This window comes from Aedes albopictus, chromosome 2 (genome assembly GCF_035046485.1).
Source record: "Aedes albopictus strain Foshan chromosome 2, AalbF5, whole genome shotgun sequence".
NCBI classification, from domain to species: Eukaryota; Metazoa; Arthropoda; class Insecta; order Diptera; family Culicidae; genus Aedes; species Aedes albopictus.
In genome coordinates, this window is record NC_085137.1 from 345,905,029 (window position 1) to 345,926,316 (window position 21,288).

At 38.9% G+C, this 21,288-nt stretch overlaps 1 protein-coding gene across 2 annotated transcripts in view; it reads right to left on the reverse strand.

Annotated features, from left to right (window-relative positions):
* Positions 1–21,288, reverse strand: part of LOC115263181 (cyclin-dependent kinase 14-like) — a 632,917-nt gene that overhangs the window by 414,359 nt on the left and 197,270 nt on the right. For both annotated transcript variants that reach the window (XM_062852660.1, XM_062852661.1), the window contains one exon: positions 5,847–5,924. In XM_062852660.1, the coding sequence (XP_062708644.1) occupies positions 5,847–5,924 (78 nt within the window). The remainder of the gene's footprint in view (positions 1–5,846; positions 5,925–21,288) is intronic.

A 21,288-nucleotide genomic window follows, 5' to 3' on the forward strand; every position in this document is an offset into this window, starting at 1 on the left:
ACAAACTTTAAATCGATTTTTAAATAGGTTCCCGGGCACCAAAGTTCATGAAAATTTGGATTTCGGCTCAGTTTGGCATGTATAGATTGTGAATATGGAATTATCTCAACACCACTAAAGAAGCCAATTGCAGCTGGTCTATGGAAAATTCCACGTGTATGGCAATTCGGGTTTTTTCTTAACTCACGATGACCAGATTGGTTCAGTCGGATTTGTTTTTGATGGAAAAAATAAATATGGATCGAATGAGATCAATATTGTCAAAATCGGAGAAAATTTATCGCAGATATAACCATTACATAGCTTACCTTCTTTATTTTATTGTCTGCTGTTTCATATTATGAAGTAGAAAATAAAGGCATTGTAACTTCTAGAAATTTCATCAGACTCTTCCGTTTTTTTTATTTTATTCATTGCTATAATTTGAGTTTTGGGTAAATATAGCATCATAGCTATTGATATGTTTATCTTTGTATTAATTTCCTTCTTTCAATATCCCAGTTCCGTTACGGTGCCAAATTCCTATCACTTTTCTACGATTCCCAATTCTTATAGGTTAAGTAAAATTTTAGCTTCAAAAAGTGATACATCTGCAAATGAGTTCTTTTTATCTCAAAATTGAGTAAACTTAGTTGAAATTATATGTCATGTCATATGTACTGCTATTCTAACCTCTAATTATAACGTCAAAAAGTATCGAACAGACTATGTATTACGAAGTAATGAATGTTAGTGAGAGTGGAGATAGCAAATATGGTACCTACTAAATAATTCTAATCAATAAAAATGTCAACTATACAGACAATTCTGCTCAATTGATGATTGCATTTGTCTATTATAACTTTTTTTCTTTCGGTCTATTATTATTCGATCATATATTGTTTGACATTATGTCATAAATATCTTTTTTCATTACTAAAAATAATCTAAAACAGGATAAAACTAAACAGCATCTGCAGAAGTAATCATATCGGCATATGATATAATTACCTTTTACCTTCGCTCACGTAGGTACGTGTATAATCGCCGTTCTCACAACGCGAACAAAACAAAAATTAAATAAAATCATCTCCGTCTGGAAAGGATCTTTGTCGCCGCCAAAATGCACCCCATGACGAACCTCAATCATAAATAGTCGACTAGCAACTTTTTCGTCGTTCTCTTTGTTCCGAAACAGCCGACGACGGGCCCTGCGAACGCCACCACTGTTAGGTGCCAGCCAGAGTGGACGCGTCACGCGGCGCGGCGCGGCGCAATGCGGCATTTGGCAGGTCGCGCGGCGACGCGCGGCAGAACTCCGTTCATTGGAATACAGGGAAAACAATCATAGCATGCCAGAGTACGCGCGGAACGATGCGAAGCGGAATGCGTTTTGCCGCGCGGCGCGCGCCAGAACAGTGCATGCACTGTTTTTGATGCGAAATTCGCGCGTTTCTTGTTTGTTCACCTCGGTGATTCTCAAAGTTGTAATTGAAATGGCAGAGGAAAAAAAAAATGAAATTGAGCAGCTAATCGGGTCCGTATTTTTACGGAAACAAACTTCTCGGGGATACCGAAACAGAGTGTTGGTGAACAATAGTTGGAAGGAGCTTGCCGAAGAATTCCGAAGGAATTGCTGGAGAAATCTCCGTAGGAATTCCTGGAGGAATTTCTGGAGGAATTCCTGGAGGGATCTCCGGAGGAAATCCTGGAGAAATCTTCGGAGGAATTCCTGAAGAAATCTCCGAGAGAATTCCTGGAGGAATTCCGGGAGGAATTTCTGAAGGAATCTTCGGAGAAATTCCTGGAGGAATCTCGGAGAGAATTGCTGGAGAAATATCCATAGGAATTCCTGGAGGAATCTCCGGAGGAAATCCTGGAGAAATCTTCGGAGGAATTCCTGAAGGAATCTCCGGAGGAATTCCTGGAGGAATTCCGGGAGGAATTTTTTGAGGAATTTCTGAAGGAAACTCCGAAGAAATCTTTTGAGGAATTCCTGGAGGAATCTCGGGAGAAATACCTGAAGGAATCTCCGGGGCAATTCCTGAAGGGAATTTTAAAGGAATTCCTGGAGGGATTTTCTGGGGAAATATTTTTACAGGAGGTAGCGTCCAATAACCCGTGAAAACCAATATCATCATCAACATTGTTGTTGCTTCGTAAAATGGCTCATTGACAGCAAGTAGCAAGGCAAGCACCAAAGCACGCGGTGCCGCATTGGAGCGCGTTCACTGTGGCTATCAAGCCGCGTTGAAAACCGCGTCAAAGACGCGCCGCGCCGAGTCGCGTCGCGTGACGCGTCCACTCTGGCCGAACCCTTATTAGTGTTACAATGCACATGTCTGCGCACCGCGATAGCGCTGTTGGTAAGAGAGAGAGGTTCGTTGTTTGATCTTGCATTCAAATCTCTGTCTATTTTTGTCCTGCGATTGGCAAACATGAAATGGGGGAATAGGGAAACTGGCAATACGTAGAACCAGTAAAGCTTCTATCGTCCCTCACTGCAAGTGCTGTGATAGCCTCATTGGTAAAGGCGACTGGAAATTTACGATAGCAGGATTGGAGGTTCAAATCCCGTCGATGTTTGTAAGTTTTATAATGAATTCGAATTTTTTTTTATGTGGCCTATTATTTTCTAAAAATAGAATAACACACTTAAAATAATTACCCAAAAATGAGTAAAAAAAGTTAGTTTTTACCCTAATTTTTAACTAATTTAATAACTCTTTAATATCAAAATTTGTTATTGAAATATTTCCCAAATTCACTGTTATTAAGTTGTTTTTGCCACTAACAAAACATGTTATTAAATTGATTTTTCAGGAACAAATTTTTGTTATGTGACTTGTTATTTTGCCGCTTATGACAGACAAGTTTATAACTCAATATGTTATGTTAATAACATGAAAATTACTAATTCCATTATGCAGTTATTTTGCCAAAATAACGCATTTTGTTATGCTGTTGTTATTCTCTTCTGCTCGGGCAGGGATTCCACCGGGAATTCCTCCAGATTCCCCATGGAATTGATCCAGTGATTCCACCGAGAATTTCTCTAGACACCAGGAATTTCTCCAGATTCCCCATGGAATTGATCCAGTGATTCCACCGAGAATTCCTCTAGACACCAGGAATTTATCCAGGGAATTTGTCGAATAATTCTCCCTGTAATTCCTCCAGGGATTCTACCGAGAATTCCTCTAGAGATTCCACCGGGAATTCCTCCAGGGACTTCACCAATTCCTCCAGTGATTCCACCGCGAATTCCTACATGGATTCCACCGGGAATTCCTCCAGGGTTTCTTCTCCTTCTTTATGGCACGGCGTCCCCACTGGGACTTGGCCTGCCTCGCTTCAACTTAGTGTTCTTTGAGCACTTCCACAGTTATTAATTGAAGGGCTTTCTTTGCCTGCAATTGCATGAATTTGTATATTGTGAGGCAAGTTCAATGATACACTATGCCCAGGGAGTCGAGAAAATTTTCCCGACCGGAAAGGAAATCGAACCCGACGTCTCCGGATTGATGATCCATAGCCTTAACCACTAGGCTAACTGGAGACCCCAGGGTTACCACCGGGAATTTCTCCACGGAATCCACCGGGAATTCCTCCAGGCATTCCATCGGGAATATCTCCAGGGATTCCACCAGGAATCCCTCGAGGGATTCCACCGGGTACTTCCCCAGGGATTCCACCAGGAATTTCTCCAAGGATTCCACCGGGAATTTATCCGGGGATTCCACCGAAAATTATTTTGAAAGATTCCACCGTGAATTTCTAAAAAACCGCCTGGAATTTTTCTATGGATTCCGCTGGGAATTCATAGAGGGACTCCACCGGATATTCTTTCAGAAATTTCTCAAGGAATTCTTCCAGGGATTCCACCAAAAATTTGTCCAGAAATTTTTCAAGTTATTCCGCCGGAAATTCTTCACGTTATTTCGCTGGAAATTTTGCTAGGAACTCCACCGGAAATCTAGAATTCCTCAATGGACTCCAGCGGGATTTTACCGAGGGATTTCCCTGGGAATTCTTCCAGAGATTCCGCCCGGAATTATTCCAGTGATTTCACCGATAATTTGTCCTTGAATTCTACCGGGAATCCTTTAGGGATACCTCCAGCAATTCCGCCTGAAATTTCTCCACGCAATCCACCAGGAATTTCTCCAGGGATTTGGCAGGGAATTTGTCCAAGGACTCTGCCGGGCATTACTCCAGGGATTCTTCCGGGTATTTCTTCAGGAATTCCGTTGTGACTTATTCCAGGGATTTTACCGGGACTTCTTCTAGGGACTCCACCGGGAATTTCTCCACGGATTTCGCTGGGGATTCCTCCACGACGACAATTTCTTTCACGGATCCCACAAGACATTTCCCCGAAGACTTCGCCCGGAAATTCCTCCAAAATTGCCGTGAATTTCTCTACGGATCTCTAAAGGGATACGTGAAGGAGCTTCTATAGAGGTTTCGAAAGGTTTTTTCAGGATATTTTGAAGGGATGCCTTGAAGTAAAAATTTCTTCAGAGATTCCCCCATATTTTTTTTAAGATTAGACCCAGGAATCCCTTCAGTGTCCCTACAGAAATTCCACAGATTTTTCTAGGAAGACTTGCCCAGTGATTAATCAAGAAATTCCTTCAAGGATTTCTTCGGGGTTTTTCCAGGATTTTCCCCAGGGATTACGTTTTTAGTAAACAACTAAACGCTTTTAGGATTTTTTTTTTCAGGAACCTTCCTCGAGGGATTCATTAAATAAGAAACTTCTTCAGGGATTCCTCCATAATTTCTTCCAGTGATTGCTCCATGTAGTTTTTGTAGGAATTATTTTAGAGGTTCCAAATCATTTGGTCGAACGCCGTTTGGCCGAAAGCGTAATGATGAATTTAAGTGATCACGTCACTGCTCTGTACATCAGTATAATTCGAAAGAACTACCTGTGGTTCAAAGAAGGAAAAATATCTGACCAAATTGTTCGATCTTGCAACGCAAAGTGATCACTTCATGGTATTGGTATAACTAAAACTAGAATGATAAGCTATTGATTAAAAGAAGGAAATATTTCTAATGATCAAATTGGCAGCTCGGAGTTTGACCTAATCTCTGAATTCATTTGATAATAATTCGGCTGAAAAGCATTTGGTCAAACGACCCTTTCGGCCAGATGGCGTTTGGCCAAACGGCGTTCGGCCAAACGACATTCGGCCAAAAGGCCAAACGACCTATTTTAGAAATTATTCCAGAGATTCCTCCGAGGATTTCTTAAGGAATCTAGGCTTTTCTCCAGGCATTCACAAAAAAAATCTTCAGGAACTCCTCCGAGATTTCCTACAATTATTCTATCATGAATTTATTAGATTTTTAAGGGATTACTTTAGGATTTGCTCCTAAAATTCTTCTAAGGACTCCTCTGGAAATATCTCCAAAAAATACACCACAAATTTCTCTTGATTTTTTCCAGAGATTTCTCCAGGGATTGTTCCAGATATGTATTTTTTCATTATTTAGCACGTTCTCTAGAATTCCTTCAAAAGTTCCTCGAGAAATTACTGCAGAAATTTTGCAGGCACTTCTCCTGGAATTCGTCAAGCCATTCTTCCAGAAATTATGCTAGAAATTGCTCCAGGGATGCCTTTACAAATTTCTCCAGCACTTTTCAGAGATTTTTTCGGGAATTCTACCAGAGATTTACTTAAGAATTTCTCCAAAAATTCCTCCAATTTTCTTTGATATACTTCTGTTGGAGTTTCATCACAAATTGTTGAGAAGTACCGAATAAGAAATTTACATCCAGTAAACTGAACACAAAATGAATATATGTTGTGGGGAAATTAGAAATACGGCATACAAAAAAAAAAACTCATACTTACATAATCGACCAAAGCTGTGCGATAACCGCTTTTTTAGCTTCTGAAGGGCACCTCCTTTCTTCTCACGCATTGTTACTCCTGCAAAGAAAAAAGAAAAAAGATGGGAAAGAAGCGATAAGAAACTCGTTACCCATAATTAGGATCGCATAAATATTCATTCGAGTGCTGGCCGTAGGATTACGACCACCGCGCGCCATTTATAGCCATTACGTGCCTTCGGTGAACCAATTTATCCTGAAAATCGAACACAGCCAAACCGGGTGATTACGTACACGACAGGAAAAATAAAAATGTTTCCAATTACAAGCGGGGAGTGACCAAGCGAAGCACCTGTCAAATCTGTGTCGCATTAATTGAGCTTGTGACAACAAACAAATATTTTGATCCCCCGTTCGATTTACGCTTTTCACTCGTGTCGGAATATCCCAGGCTGTTCAAAAACGGTGCCCTTTGTAAGTTTCGGAAAGGTTCGATCTGCACTCGGACTGTGTCATGTCATGTCATGTCAGCTGAAAAATCACACACTTTCGATTCGTTAACCGACTGACTGGCCCGGCTGATGGTGGCGATGGTGGTCATGATACGGATTATAAATCCATTTATCGCACTGTCAATTAAACTGCACGCTCATTGCATGCAAACAGATTAATTACGAAACTGCGACTGACTGGGATGACTGGGAGAAGTGGAAATGGATGGAAGGTGGTGGTACATCATTACAATCGCACGGATCTTTGCATTTTCACACCGGATTAATGCCGTGCCGATCGTTATGAGGAAGGATTTTGAGCGTTTCCAGCTTAAAACATGAATTGTTTTTAAATTTCAGTTGTACATTCAGAAGCAGATAAATTGACAAAATTTAAAGTAAAGTAAATCGAAAAAAATATTAATTTTAGTGGGATTCAAACCTACGCCTCCGTATTCGGTAGACCGGCGCTCGAACAAACTAAGCCACAAAATACGTTGATATGTTGTGGCGTAAAAAGCTTGCCTGAATATTTTTGATAGCATTAGGATATTTTTTTATGCAGGGAATCGCGCCACTTGGGCGGTGGCTTCTATATTCGTCTATTTTCCACTATAACTCAGTCAAATTTGAACCAATTGACACAACTTTTGGAATGTGGTGAGATAGGTATAGTATCTACCCGTGCACAACATTTCAAGTCAATTGGTTCAAAATTGACTGAGTTATAGTGGCAAACAGACGAATATAGAAGCCACCGCCCAAGTGGTGCGATACCCCATTTGAAAACAAGCGATTTTTTTTGTTCTGAGCTGGAAACGCTTCTAACGTTAAGTGACAAAAAACCTTCAATAATACCATCTGGTTCAACCACCGGGTTAGAAGCAGAAGCAAAAAGATCCGATACGGTATCGCATTATGGGGAGCTATTCATTAGCATTTATTAGCGACTTTCTGCTGCACACAATGACGAATGAAGAATCGAGAACCATTCATGGTTACGGCGGACGGCGAAGGCGATGAACGATCGATCACACGGTAGTCGGGTTCAGTAATGCATCGAAGCGTAAGGAGGGAAGCGAAAAAAAACAGCAATTACTGTCTGCTTAGGGATAAAATTATCGATCATTAGCGGGAGGATGGTAAATATTTCCTTTTAGACGGATGAACTACATTAAACTTGTTGAGCTTTTGGTGGTTGCTTTAGAGATGACGCTCGTTACGTAAACCATTAAGCGGTTAATGCTAGTTTATGCCAAAAAGACCGGTTCAATGGCGTTCACAGAATTCGCATATCCACGTTAGAATTGATTTCAACTATTAATTCTACCGGTACATCCATCTCAAACCATGCAAATACTTTCTGAAAACATTGTTTCCAAACGGCTAGGTCGTCGTTTAAGAAAATGAAATTCATTGATAAATTCTTGTGCAAAATATATTCGTTATTAGAAATCAGATTATATCAGATTATATTTAGGAAAACCAGTAGTGTTCCGTGTGTCCCGCCGGAAGTGGTCAAATATATAGGGGAACCAAAACCCATGCAAGCGACACATTGAATAGCAGCTTTATCGATAACCTGAAGAACGGTAAGCAGGAAAATAGTCTTAGATCACAGCAGAGACTACTGGTAGTGTTCGGAAGCGGTTCCGGATGTCCCGCCGGAAGTGGTCATATAAAAAGTGAACCAAACCCATGCATGCGACGCATCAAATTGCGGCTTTTTAGATAACCTGATGAACGGTTAGCAAGAAAATGGTTTCAGATCATATTTGGTACAACCAGCAGTATTCCGGAAACGGTTCCGGGTGTCCCGCTGGAAGTGGTCAAATGCATATGGGAGCCAAACCCATGCATGTGACACATTAAATCGCGGCTTTTTTGATAACCTGATGAACGGTTTGCAAGCACACAGCCTTTGATCACATCAGAGATTACCGGTAGTGTTCCAGAACCATTTTACATCAAACCACGGTTTAGTCGATAACCTGATAAACGGTTTACAAGAAAATAGAGTCATATCACATTAGAGACTACCGGTAGTGTTCCAGAATCCGTTTTGTATTTCCCGCCAGAATGGCCAAAATGTAATATGAATCAAAGCCATTCATGCACATCAATTTTCGGGTTTTCAGAAAACCTGTAGAACAGTTAGCAATAAGTCTTGGAACCGGTTCCGGGTATCTCATAGGAAGTGGTAAAAATAGTGAAAATAATCAATGCAAGCGACAAAATCTTGACAAAACTTAAGCGGGCTCATCAAACCATATCTTTTCAAATTCCTGAGGTGTAAATATACAGTAGAATGAGGGTTGCATGGGAAAATTGAAATTTTATCACATCAACCTCGAACAAAATTTTTCAATTTTATGCGTCTAACATTACTGCGCAAAATTTTGATCCGATTGGTTGCTCCTAACGCTCTGTGATATGGTTCAAATTGGAATTGGATTCAGTATGAAAAATTTCCTTCCATTTTTGGGCAAATTTTATGAATCTAGTAACCAGTGGAGTGTGCAGGAAAAAGTTTATCGAAGACTGTAAAGTGGTTTTTGGTTGCGAAATAAATTATATTTTAGGTTATTATTATCGTCTTGGTATTGATCGGCCTCCAGTTATAGTAAAGGTGGTCACGCAGTCAACTAAGAGGTCTGATATTTTTCAGCTCTGCCTATACATTGAACATAACGTTGAAAATGTGTGTCATCAATAAGTTTCCCAACTCAATGATGGCTTGGATAAAATTCTTGCTTTTATAAATAAAGCTCTCTCTCTCTCTTCTTGGCGTAACGTCCTCCTGGGACAAAGCCTGCTTCTCAGCTTAGTGTTCTATGAGCACTTCCACAGTTATTAACTGAGAGCTTCCTCTGCCAATGACCATTTTGCATGTGTATATCGTGTGGCAGGCACGAAGATGCTCTATGCCCAAGGAAGTCAAGGAAATTTCCTTTACGAAAAGATCCTGGACCGACCGGGAATCGAACCCGTCACCCTCAGCATGGTCATGCTGAATACCCGTGCGTTTACCGCCTCGGCTATATGGGCCCTAAATAAAGCATTCACAGGATTCAGGATGCTTACGTTGACGGAAAGATCATGAGTACATATTCGACGGGAAAGGCACACTATCACGACTAGGTGAATTAATCCGGTTTTTTTTATAAATAGTTCAGGACGACACATAAATAACAAAACATGCTTCTATTGTAAAATTGGCGTGTTATTATTGAATTGTATAATAACATAATAATAACAAAAATTACTATCAGCCAAAATATCAAAACAATAACATAATTTATTATCATAATAAAATATGTTATAATGTTGACATTATTTTTGCTATAATTTTGTTATTGCAATGGAAAAATCAGTTATTCTTTAGTTTTTATGCCATAGAAATGTAGTTACTATTTTTTGTTAACAAATTAATAACAAATTTTGCCATTCAAACATTCTATTTCAATGGTGAAATTTGCTCTTAATTTTAGCCATTTTGCTCTACCCGGGTTACCTGGGTAAAGAAAAAAGAATTAGCAAAAATTGCAGTAGACATTCCTTGGGAGGAATTTTTGATTAAATTTAAGCATGAACTTTTTCTCCTAAAAATATCAAACGACTTTTTTCAAGTTTATGAGGGTAATTCTTGCTGAAACCAGGCCAGACTAGGGTTTTAAATTTTTCTGGCTTATTCGCTAGAAAATGATAAAAAAAGGTATGAAAACCACTTTGGTTGGGTTAAATTGATGGCCTCCTTGCTTGCCAAGGGGCTTAACCTAATCTAACGTGCAATATCTCGAAAATTCATGCAGTAACATGTACAAAACATCACATTTTTATGAAGGGAAAGTAAAGACCTTTCTTTTGAAGTTGTCAGCCATCTTGGATTTGGCCGCCATTTTTTATGTTATCATAAAATCACTGTGTTCGCAACCACCGATTTCAAATCTGAACTTATCGTTAGGAAGCTGAGCTTTTCAAAACATGAAAATATTTAAGCGAGCCGCATTGACCGCAACAATGCAATGAAATATCGATGAAAATGTGACCGAACCTTCCATTCTCCCATACATTCTCACGCGCGCCTTGTCAGCTGTTAAGCTAGCCACACCACGATAGCGTAGTGTACGGTCAGCTAGCTATCAGGGTTAAAGTTATGCGATGATTAAATAGATATATGTGCATAAGTTGGTGAGCTCATTCCATCCAAGCAAGAATGATTGACACAAAACTGCAGCATACCAAATCAGGTATCATAGCAAAACAAGATATTGGGCTGGGCGGTTATCCTGGTGTTGAAAATAACTAAATCATTTTCCTTAAAATTCTGACTTCCTTGCACTCTTTTTCGCCATAGTGTACCAATTATGGCTAATGCCATAAGGAATGCATGAAAATAGTGCGCAAAGGAACCGAAATAAAAAAAATGTATCCATAACTGGTACAGGGTTCCTATCATGATCATTGGCACACGCTGTAATAATCTAATCTAATCTAATCTAGTGCTTGCACAGCTAGTATTGAAAAGCATCCTGGAAATATCAAAATTAATTTTGATATTTTCTTGTCAGCATTAATATTTGCAGCACATCAGAGATATGGCACACGCTGTAATAAATACTAAAAGTAATTTTGGCTCCGTTTCTATATTTTTCCAGTAAAATATGGAAACTAAGCTATCTTTTAACATATTGATGACATTTGTTGGTTTTCTCGTTATTTTTGTAGAAATAGTTTTCCTTAGGTAGTGCCATAATTGGTACACGCACACTACCTGTTAAAAAATCTCAATAAATTCTAAGAACCTTCGTACCAATTTGTATAATTATTTAAAAAAAACCCAAATTCGCATAACGTAAGTGAATCAAGCACATTTCAACAAACTTTGAGGTGAGTTAGAATGTAAAGATTAATGATCAGCCTGTTTCACAATAACAGCATAGTGTTAAGTGCAAAAGACAGCTCGTGAAACCAATCATGGAATTGTGTTTTTTTTCTGCGAATAATATGAAGTCCCATAAAACGCTACATTACATCGTAATAGTGTACACTGTAAATCGCATAATATATAGCTTCAAGTCATATAGCGTCTTTATTTTCCCGCCAGTGTACGCATATCACTTCCACTTACGTATAAGGCACTGTAACTGCATCATATATGATGTAGCTTAACCGTATAAGAGTACGGATAAAACGGTCATAAACTTCATTATACGTATAATTGCCATTTCTTTGCTACTGCGTACTGCGATCGAGGAAAAACGGTGTCTTGAGCGATTCAGGCAAGAAATTTCCCATGCATCAAGATGAGCTGAATAATTCCTTTTGAACTGCAAACAGCCCTTATAGGCCAATAATTGAATGTAGTTGAAAATTCAAGGCTAGGTTGGTTAGTTGCTCATTACCGTTTTTAACAAGTAAGAAGCATCAATAAATTTGTGTACATATTTTTATGTGGATTTCTGTTTCCGTCGCCTCTTAGAACATGGCCATACGTAGCACCTACAGGGGATAGACAAAATGATCGGGACAGGCAAAATTGTCACTTTTCAAAAAATGTCCAATTAGCTGTAACTTTTCGAAAAATGCATCAAATATTCTCAAATTTTGACTGTAAGTTAATCAACTAGTTGTGTATCAGTGGACAGAGTTTGGAAATGATCCGGCAATTCTGCACGAAGTTATAATCATTTTAGAAAAAGGTAGAATTATCCGATAGCCAACTTTGAGCTGTTATATCTCCGGATTCAATAAACCGAATGCAATGAAATTTTGTTCATTTATGACTTATATAATTAGCTCTGAAAAACGTTTGACTGAACTTAAAATTATTAACAAGAGAAAAAGTTATAGCGATTTCATTGATTTTATGATTTTTAAGTGAATTGATCTATTTTTAATATGTATCCCATTACTTTTTCAATGAATTGCCGCCTATGTTGTTATTTTCTTTCAAAACATATCTGTATTCAAGACAATCAGAGGGAATTTAAATGAACTATTATGAGCATCTTGAATTTTGAAACGCTGTTGAAATTTTGGATAATTTAGTGTTTTATTAGAAAAATAATCTAATCGTTATAACTTTCTTCCGAATTAAGAATTTTAAGTTATGCCAAAAGTTTTTCAAAGCTCATTATATAAGTCATAAATGGTCAAAATTTCATTGCATTCGGTTCATTGAATCCGGAGATATAACAGCTCAAAGTTGGCTATGGTATAATTATACCTTTTTTTAGAATCTTTATAACTTCGTGCAGAATAGTTCGATCTTTTCCAAATTTTGTCCACTGATACACAAATAGTTGATCTACTTACAGTCAAAATTTGAGAATATTTGATGCACTTTTCGAAAAGTTACAGCTATTTGATTTTTTTTTGAGATGGGAAAATTTTGCCTGTCCCGATCATTTTGTCTATCCCCTGTACTTCCAGCATTACTATCCTTACTGGCAGACTAAGGCCAAAATGGGCAATCCAAGTGAGCATCTCAGGGTCAAAGTAAACCAAAAGTATCGAAGGTGGACATTGTATTCAGTTTGGCTTTCTACGTATAACCGTTTACTGTTCTGTGTTGTAGTTGGTTAGCGCACTCTGTCTAGTGAACTGGGAAGTCGTGGGTTCAAATCTCAAAAGTACTACGTGTAGGTTTTCGCATTTTTTCCGTTTCAATTTGTCTATATTTTTCAACACAAATGTACCTTTAAACTTCAGGCTTCACGTATGTTCATAATATACCATTTCAGTTGCAAATAGAAAACAAGATGACAGTAGAAAGCGCGACATGAAGAATGAAAATCATTTATGAATTACATATTTTTGGAAATATTTGAGGAGCTTTCCTAAAGTGATCAATGTAGTCCCGGGTTGCCCTTTACACAGAACTACGGTGAATACTTTATTTCTGTGAAATGTGATAGACGTGGCTAACTACAAAACCCATGAAAACACTTACAGAGAATATTATTGAATCTAATAGCGTTCACCATCAGATTATTATATTGAATAATAATGAACCATTCGTGCGTCATCGCCATTGAATAAATCAATTCAATGGTCTTCCTTACCGGCAACCATTGCAATCCAACAATAGCGCGCGCAATTTGCAAATCTTCCCTCCCCAGTAAGACTGTCATATCAGACAAGGATACGAAGCGACATCTATTCTCCGATTGGTATCACTCCCGGCGCAATTGACATCGCATCGCAATCAAGCCATAACACACAGCCGTTGTGCAACAAGCAAGGCCATCCATAAACCTCCAAGGATGGTACTTGGGTGGCAATTGCACCGGAGCTAAGAAGGCAGTTCAGAGAAACAATGCTCGTCGCCGCCACCTGACTCGACTCGATGTCATCATCGCTGTTGATAATTGCACCACTTGCACAAAGACACATGCACTTGCACTCCGTTGAAGTAATTTGCCGCTCAAGCGGCAGATTTATCGCTCGTTAGTCGATAATCTGTAACTTGCTGGACGACGATGACGGCGACGACATCGTCGACGATAACCTTCAACTCGGGCGTGATAGAGCGCGAGCTCGAGCTTGAGAATGCACTGAGTAGCATTTTCACTCTACATCACTCCAACCGAGGAAGAAAACTGCACTATCAAAGGTCAGGTTCACGACCGACGCAGTACAGCGAGGAACTACTCAACAGAAATACAGTATTGGCCAATACGTTTGCGACGTTTTCGGATATGCAGCTATAATGGTCTACGGATCCAGCCTTTCAATCTGGAACATTTAAGAAACGATTCGCTTGAAAATTGGTAGGAAATCGGACATAACCTGAATTTTGACAATTGTCAGCGTGGATTTTTTCTAGTCATCTAAAAAAAAATTGGAAAGAAAAATCTAAAAAATTGTGAATGTATCGATCAACACTGTAATAGTAGCTGGTATGTAGGAGGAACGTAGCGATCACTTCTGGTGTTTGAGTTGTTTGAAGTTTGTTGCAAAAGCAATTATAAGCACTAATTAGCTGTACCCTTGCTACAAACAGCGTCAATCATGAGTGATTTATGAGTGCATACGCAGGCAGTGCGTTATCAGAACTGCGGTTTCCAACTTACTTAGACGTCGTGGATGTCTAGGAGGAACAGGAACAGTAGATGGTATGATAACACTAGTTTACAGCATTTTTGAACTCGGTAAGCTGATGATTGTTTTTGGTGTAGAATCATGCCCTGAGTTCGAAAACGCGAAGGAAAAAAAATACAGTAGAGCGGAATTTTTTTCGACTTTCCATACAAGGTTGATGATTTGAATTCAATTTTTGTTCTATTTTTTAGCAGAGTCGCTCATTTCACACATCTCATTCTCCGTAATCAATGCTCCGATTGAGCTTTTTTACTGTAACTCGCCTACATATGATGTGTCAAATAAACGTTGAGAAAGAATTTTTAAATTATTTTTTTCTTATTGAAAAAAAATACATATCTTCATTTAATTTTGGAAATTTTGCTAAAATTTAAGGAGATCCTCCCCAAAACTCGCCAATATCTTGAATTTCATCAATCTGACGCAAAACCTGTATTCAGATGATCGAATGGTATTATATTCAGCTTTTAATTAATGGAAAAAGATTTAAAATTGGTTACACAAAACGCAAGATATTTGTTTTTTTTTTTAATTCCATATTTTAAAAAGTTGTAAAACTCGATATTGAGCTAAAACTCAAAAACAGTTCTACTTTAAATTTTTTGAAGCACGGTCTCGAAATCTGTGCTAAATTATGCTTCAAAAATTTTGGTCGTTGATAGAAGTTCACGAATTTCGTTTTATTTTGTAAACTAGTGGAATCGATAGAAAAGGATATAGTATCTGCCTTTTTTGCTTACGAGCAGGTATTGTGGATGTTTGAGAGAAGTACATAGCTTAAGAGAAATATATGGTAAGAAGAAACTAGTCTGGATCAATTAAAGCATAGAGAAAACAGCACTAGTAAATCATGCAGCAGAAACGGGACAAACTTTCAGACTAGACGATGTAAACATTATAGACAGAACGAGCAGATCATCTAGCTTACCAATACTAGAGAGCTGCCACATCAGAAACACAGAAACACAATAAACAAACGAACAGACACAGAAAATTTATGTATTGTATATGCGGCACTTCTACACACAATCAAAAACACACGAAAATCAGAACGACAAAATCAAAACAGAACGAATGTAAACACCACACTAGTCAATACCACTCACACACAATGATTATATTCCAAGCAAAAACACAGATAGAAACAACTGAATGCCAACCGTCATTTTAAAACTATATCAGTGCGTAGAACAGTGGAACGGATTCCGATTTTTATTCTAAAACTTGTTTTCCGGAAAGGTAAAACCGAAAAGTGAGTACAGTTAAAAATCTTTTCAAGAGAGAATCCACTAAAGTTTTCTATTACAGCCAACACTAAATGACGATTAGACGTTCAAACAAACACCTTAACGACAAAACAACACAATTTTCGGTAACAATCTATGTCATTACAAACAAATTGTCATACTAAACTAATAAAACATTACAGAATCCTTGAAAAAGGTCCAATAAGAACCGAAACGTCGGGTTAAGAAAACATATAGTTGTTTTTAATTGACCAAATTAGACTGAAATGCCAATAAACCCCCCAAAGATATCATCCAACGTACAGTCGATCACCCAAAGAGATAAAAAAAACTAAATATTTAAGAATGTGGCTTCCACCCTTGGAGTTGCATATCTAGAGCTCTTGAACGAGATATCGAAAAAAGCTGATCTAGGTAAGTTACAGCAAATGTATACCGAGAACGTAAAAATGTTGCATCTATCAACCTAAAATACTTCATCGAACACTGCGACCCTCTAGAATGCAAATCCAGAACACTAGACCGACACACAAAAAGAAAAATTGTTCAGAGCAGGTACAGCCAATCTACATCAAAATCAAAGGCTTGTAAGTGTGGTATCAATAAATCCAGGATACTTCTTCAAATATTCCAACCCTTCATGATGCATATCTAGAACACTAAATAGTTATATCAAAAGATACAACTGATCTAGATTTGTTAAATTATTATTATTATTGACTTTTTATTATGGGGAAATTCAGCCCGAGGCTGGTTCATCCCCGTAGATTTGTTAAAGCATATCTAGATCAAGGTCGAAGACGTAAGAATGTAGTACCAACCAATCCAAAGCCAAACCCTCTATGATGCATATCGAGAACACTAGAGCATCGTATTGAAAGATAAAACTTATCTGGATCAGTTTTAGCAGATCTAGAACAAAATCGAGGACGTAAGAATGAAGTCAGGGTTGACAATCGTCCTTCTCGTCACCACTGCGTGAAGATAACAATAAAACAATCTTCGTCCGAAAGAACAACGGTGACGATTAGCCTTTTCGTCGCCGACTGCGGACGTCACGACGAAGCTCAATCATAAATAGTCACCCACCAACTTTTTCGTCGTCCTCTTTGTTCCCTGGAAACGAACGACGACGGGCCAAGCGAACGCCAACTGGGAATAGCTTTTATTGGCGTTTCGGCACTAACGGTGGTGTGAAACCTCACTAGCTCAGTTGGTAAGAGTACTGGATTGGCAATCTAGAGGTCAGTTGTTTGATTCCAGGTGCAATTATTTTTTTATCAAAATCTTTTTTTTTTGTGTTGCTGGTGGCAACATTGACTCCGTCGGCTAGACGCACTTGGACGAAGAGCGAAACAAAGCGAATGAAGATTTTGTTTTCGTCACGATGCAAGCCCTTCACGACGATTCGCTGGCTTGACTGAGTCATCCGATGTGGAACGAGCAACGATGACGATCTAGTTTTCGTTCTCGTCGTCGACTTTTTTGGTCGTACGGCGACGATTTTCAGCCCTGAATGAAGTACATACCAACCAATCCAAAGCCCTTTGCTAAAGACTCCTACCCTCAGGGTGCAAACTAAGAACACTAGAGCGTCGTATTGAAAGACAAAACTTATCTAGATCAATTTAAGCAAATCTACATCAAAACCGAGGACGTATGAATGTAATACTAACCAATCCAAAGCACTTTGCCGAAGACTCCAACTCTCTAGGGTACATAACAAGAACACTAGAAAACACGACACTAGAAAGAACATATTGAAAGAAAAAACTTATCTAGATCAGTATTAGCAAATCTAGATCAAAACCGTGGACGTAAGAATGTAGTACCAACCAATCCAAACCACTTTGCCGAAGACTCCAACGCTCTAGGTTATATACCTAGAACACTAGAGCGTCGCATTGATAGACAATACTTATCTAGATCAGTTTTAGCAAATCTAGATCACAATCGGATACGTAAAAATGTAGTACCAATCAATTCTAAACACTTTGCCGAAGACTCCAACCCTCTAGGATGCATACCAAGAACATTAGAGCGTGGTATTGGTAAAACTTATCTAGATCAGTTTCAGCAGATCTAGGTCAAAACAAAATACATTAAAGTGTAGCACCAATCAATCTAGACAACTTTGCTGAAGACCTTAACCCTCTAGGATGCTCGGCAAGAGCACTGGAGCGCTTGTTCGTCGAAAGCTGCGATTGACCGTAACTAGGGATGTTCAAGAAAGTAGCGAACATTTTCTATTACCTCTAAATTAAGCCTTATTAGTAGAAGTCACGTATTGCAGTCATTTTAAAATGTAACGACTGAAATATGGCATGCAAACAAAAAATATATCAAATTAAAAAAAAACGTTCCTTACTCACGCTATTTTGGAGGAAAAATGAGCATCCATAAAAACATGAATTTTCTACAAAATAGAAGAAGAAAAGTTGGGTGAAAAAAAATCGAAAATCGGTTCACAGGCGGCTGAGAATGAGCTGCTCAAACTTTTAGTTCCCACTTTTTTCCTATCACGGTATTCTGAGTGTTGATCAACCGTTCATTGATATAAACACTTTTCAATGAGTGTATGAACTGCTAGAGGAAAAGATTCCATACTTACAGGGGCGGTTTAGTACGGTCCTAGGCATGAAGAATACCGATGCGCAGACGTACATCACGTTCCTATTTACTTGTGTACAATCGCATTCACGTCAGAAATAATTTACGTTGTGTGAAATCCTACTTGTAGAGTTGAGGCTACGATTCATCTGCCTGGCTCGTAGTCCAACAACTTCATTTTATAGGGAAAGCCAAAATTTTGGCTTATTATTGCCCCCACAGTTCAGATATACAATATTTCTGGTAATTTCTTTCTCTGTACAATAGGCCGTCCCTTATTTTGCAAAAATTGGAAATGTTATAAGTTCGTTAGTGGAAAATGATCGTTTTAGCTAAGAAATGATCGTGTCAAAATTTGAAGTCCGTATCTCAAGGCTAAGTGGTCCCTCAAGGAGCCTAAAGTTGTCAAAAATTGTATGGGACCAAAAAAAACATGAAATTTTTATCGACATAAAAATATTCTATTCTACTAAAACCGGTGATTTTAGGACCCTAAAGGGCCGAAAATGTGCTTAGAATTGCGATATATCCACTCGTTTTTGAGTTATTGAACAAAATAGGGTAGGTTTCCTTCGAAATCTAAAAAAATGGTCAAAATTGCTGATTTTTCGGTTGTTTTTTTTGTCAATAACTCGAAAACGAGTAGAGATATCGCAAATCTAAGCACATTTTTGAAATCACCGGTTTTAGTAGAAGAGCTTATTTTTTTGTCGAAAAACTTTCATGTTTTTTTGGTCCCATACAATTTTCGACAACTTTAGGCCCATTGAGGGACCACTTAGCCTTGAGATATGGACTTCAGATTTTGTCACGATCATTTCTTAGCTAAAACGATCATTTTCCACAAACGAACTTATAACATTTCTAATTTTTGCAAAATAAGGGACGGCCTACTGTACAATCTTCCTTAGCGTGAGAAACGTCGCCACAAACTTGGATTCGGCTTCCCTGTGATAATGTTAAGTTTCATGACCCCACTCGTGGCATTCAAGATGCTGAGTAATGTCCTGGAAATAATCCCTTGGTTTACGAAAACGTTGCCATGTCATACGTACGTGAAACGTTGCATCATCTTGCCCGAATATTTAAAATTTTTGGATCAATTTTGCAAAGTAAACTAAATAACATTATCGAGGAATGATGAACAGAGAAACTTTAACTTTCCTAGAGCCACTGTGTACTCATAGGAACTGTCTGCATTGCCAGATTCTCAAGCTATCGGTACACTTTTAGTTTATGAAAAAAACAAAAAAAGGAACAAAGAATAAACTAATACAAAGTAGGTATGCAAACCGGCCAGAATAATTTCACCAAGCGCAAAACATCACGTACATCAAATCAAACGGTAAGCGGAAGGAACTAGACAACCTAAATGTGTAACCCGCTCCGATAACCATATCCGCGTCTGTTCAACCACTCAACACGTTCCACGCTGATACCTTCCGCCATAGCATCGCCCTACCTTATAAAAGACCTTCGAACCGCACGGCGCTGGTTTAGTTCAAGTGACACACTTCTCCAAAATGGACAGAATTAAAACGTTAATTATTTTCATATTCTGCGCAACAGTTGTCCACGGATTAGCCAATCCGGCCCATTCGGTGTTCATAAAACGTGCCTTGCCCTTAAGTCCCCATGGACCAAGTGATCCAAACAGTTCCGAAGAGGAACTCGATGCCCCAGTCGTGGTGCCAGCTCCAGCATCTCCCCCATTACATCCGCTCCCACTAAAAACAATCAGTTCCGAGATTTCCCCAACGTCAACCACCGCAGACGGCGAACTGGAACCTACCACCGCCGATACCAAAAAGCGCCAAGTTTCGTATTTCCCACCGATCCGGGCCGATAACGATGACGACGACGGCGACGTCATCGTGGACGATCACTTTCCATCGATCCGTCTGAGAAAACCTTATCCATCGAACTGCAAAGGTGGAGATTGCCCGGTCATCAAGAAGGTGCCACTGCCGTTCAAGAAACACCACCTGCCGAAACATTCCGAACCGTGCAACTACATTCTGGTGGAGAAGCGGATGTACAGCTGCGAACCGGACGATGCCGTAATGCAGTTGCTGAAGAAATCCGATGGGACGGTTGTGGGAAGTCTTTCACCCGATGGTCGGATAGGGCTGGATCCAACGAGGTTCGAAGACAGTTGAAGTTGTTGCATGTTGTGAAGATTGTTATTCGTGTTATGTTTGAAATAAAAGTGAAATGTGGTTACACTTCTTGGTTTGAACTTGTGATAGCTCAGTGTACCCTGTCTACGTTGTCCTTTCTCTTTACCCGTGATTGCTCCGAGGTTTTGATTCTCTCGAACCCGGCTGAAGCACACTCAGCAACTTTCATCGCTGCAAAAAGTCGAAGGATGAAATATGATTGGACGTGATATGATAGACGTGATATGATAAAAGGGTGATTTCAGAAAAAGATTCGAATTATCTCTTGATGGTTTCGATAATTCGCAGCACTGATTATACACAGCGGTTCTCGAAGTGTGCGTCGCGACCCACTAATTAGTGATATTAGGTGGATCATGAAGGTTTGGTCTATATTGTGATTTGCGCCACAATATTTTGAGTTCAATTTCTTTTATGAAACGCTTTGATTGCCTTGAACACACCAGAACGTGATTGATGGACGACTTCCCATTCACTGAACAGACGCTTCTCATTCCTCCAAGCTGAGGAGCCATTTCAATAGCTCCATCGACAGGAGAATTTTTTTTCGCAATCTAAACATATTTTTTTCCGTCGAACACTTGTTTCTGTTGCGTAGTGGAAGTCAAAGCATTTCAACATGCAGTATCTACAAGGATTTGTTAGCAAAAGTACAACAAGAAATGTGAATCGATATTTTCTATGAGCAAACTTTCAACGAATCATTCTTATGATGTCCTTGCCTGTGTTAGAAGAATGTTTCTAAAATTATAAATGATAACCTGTTAAAGCTCTTAATTTCATATGGCGTATTCATAATACACTAAACCTTCTTGTTATGCAGGTTATTC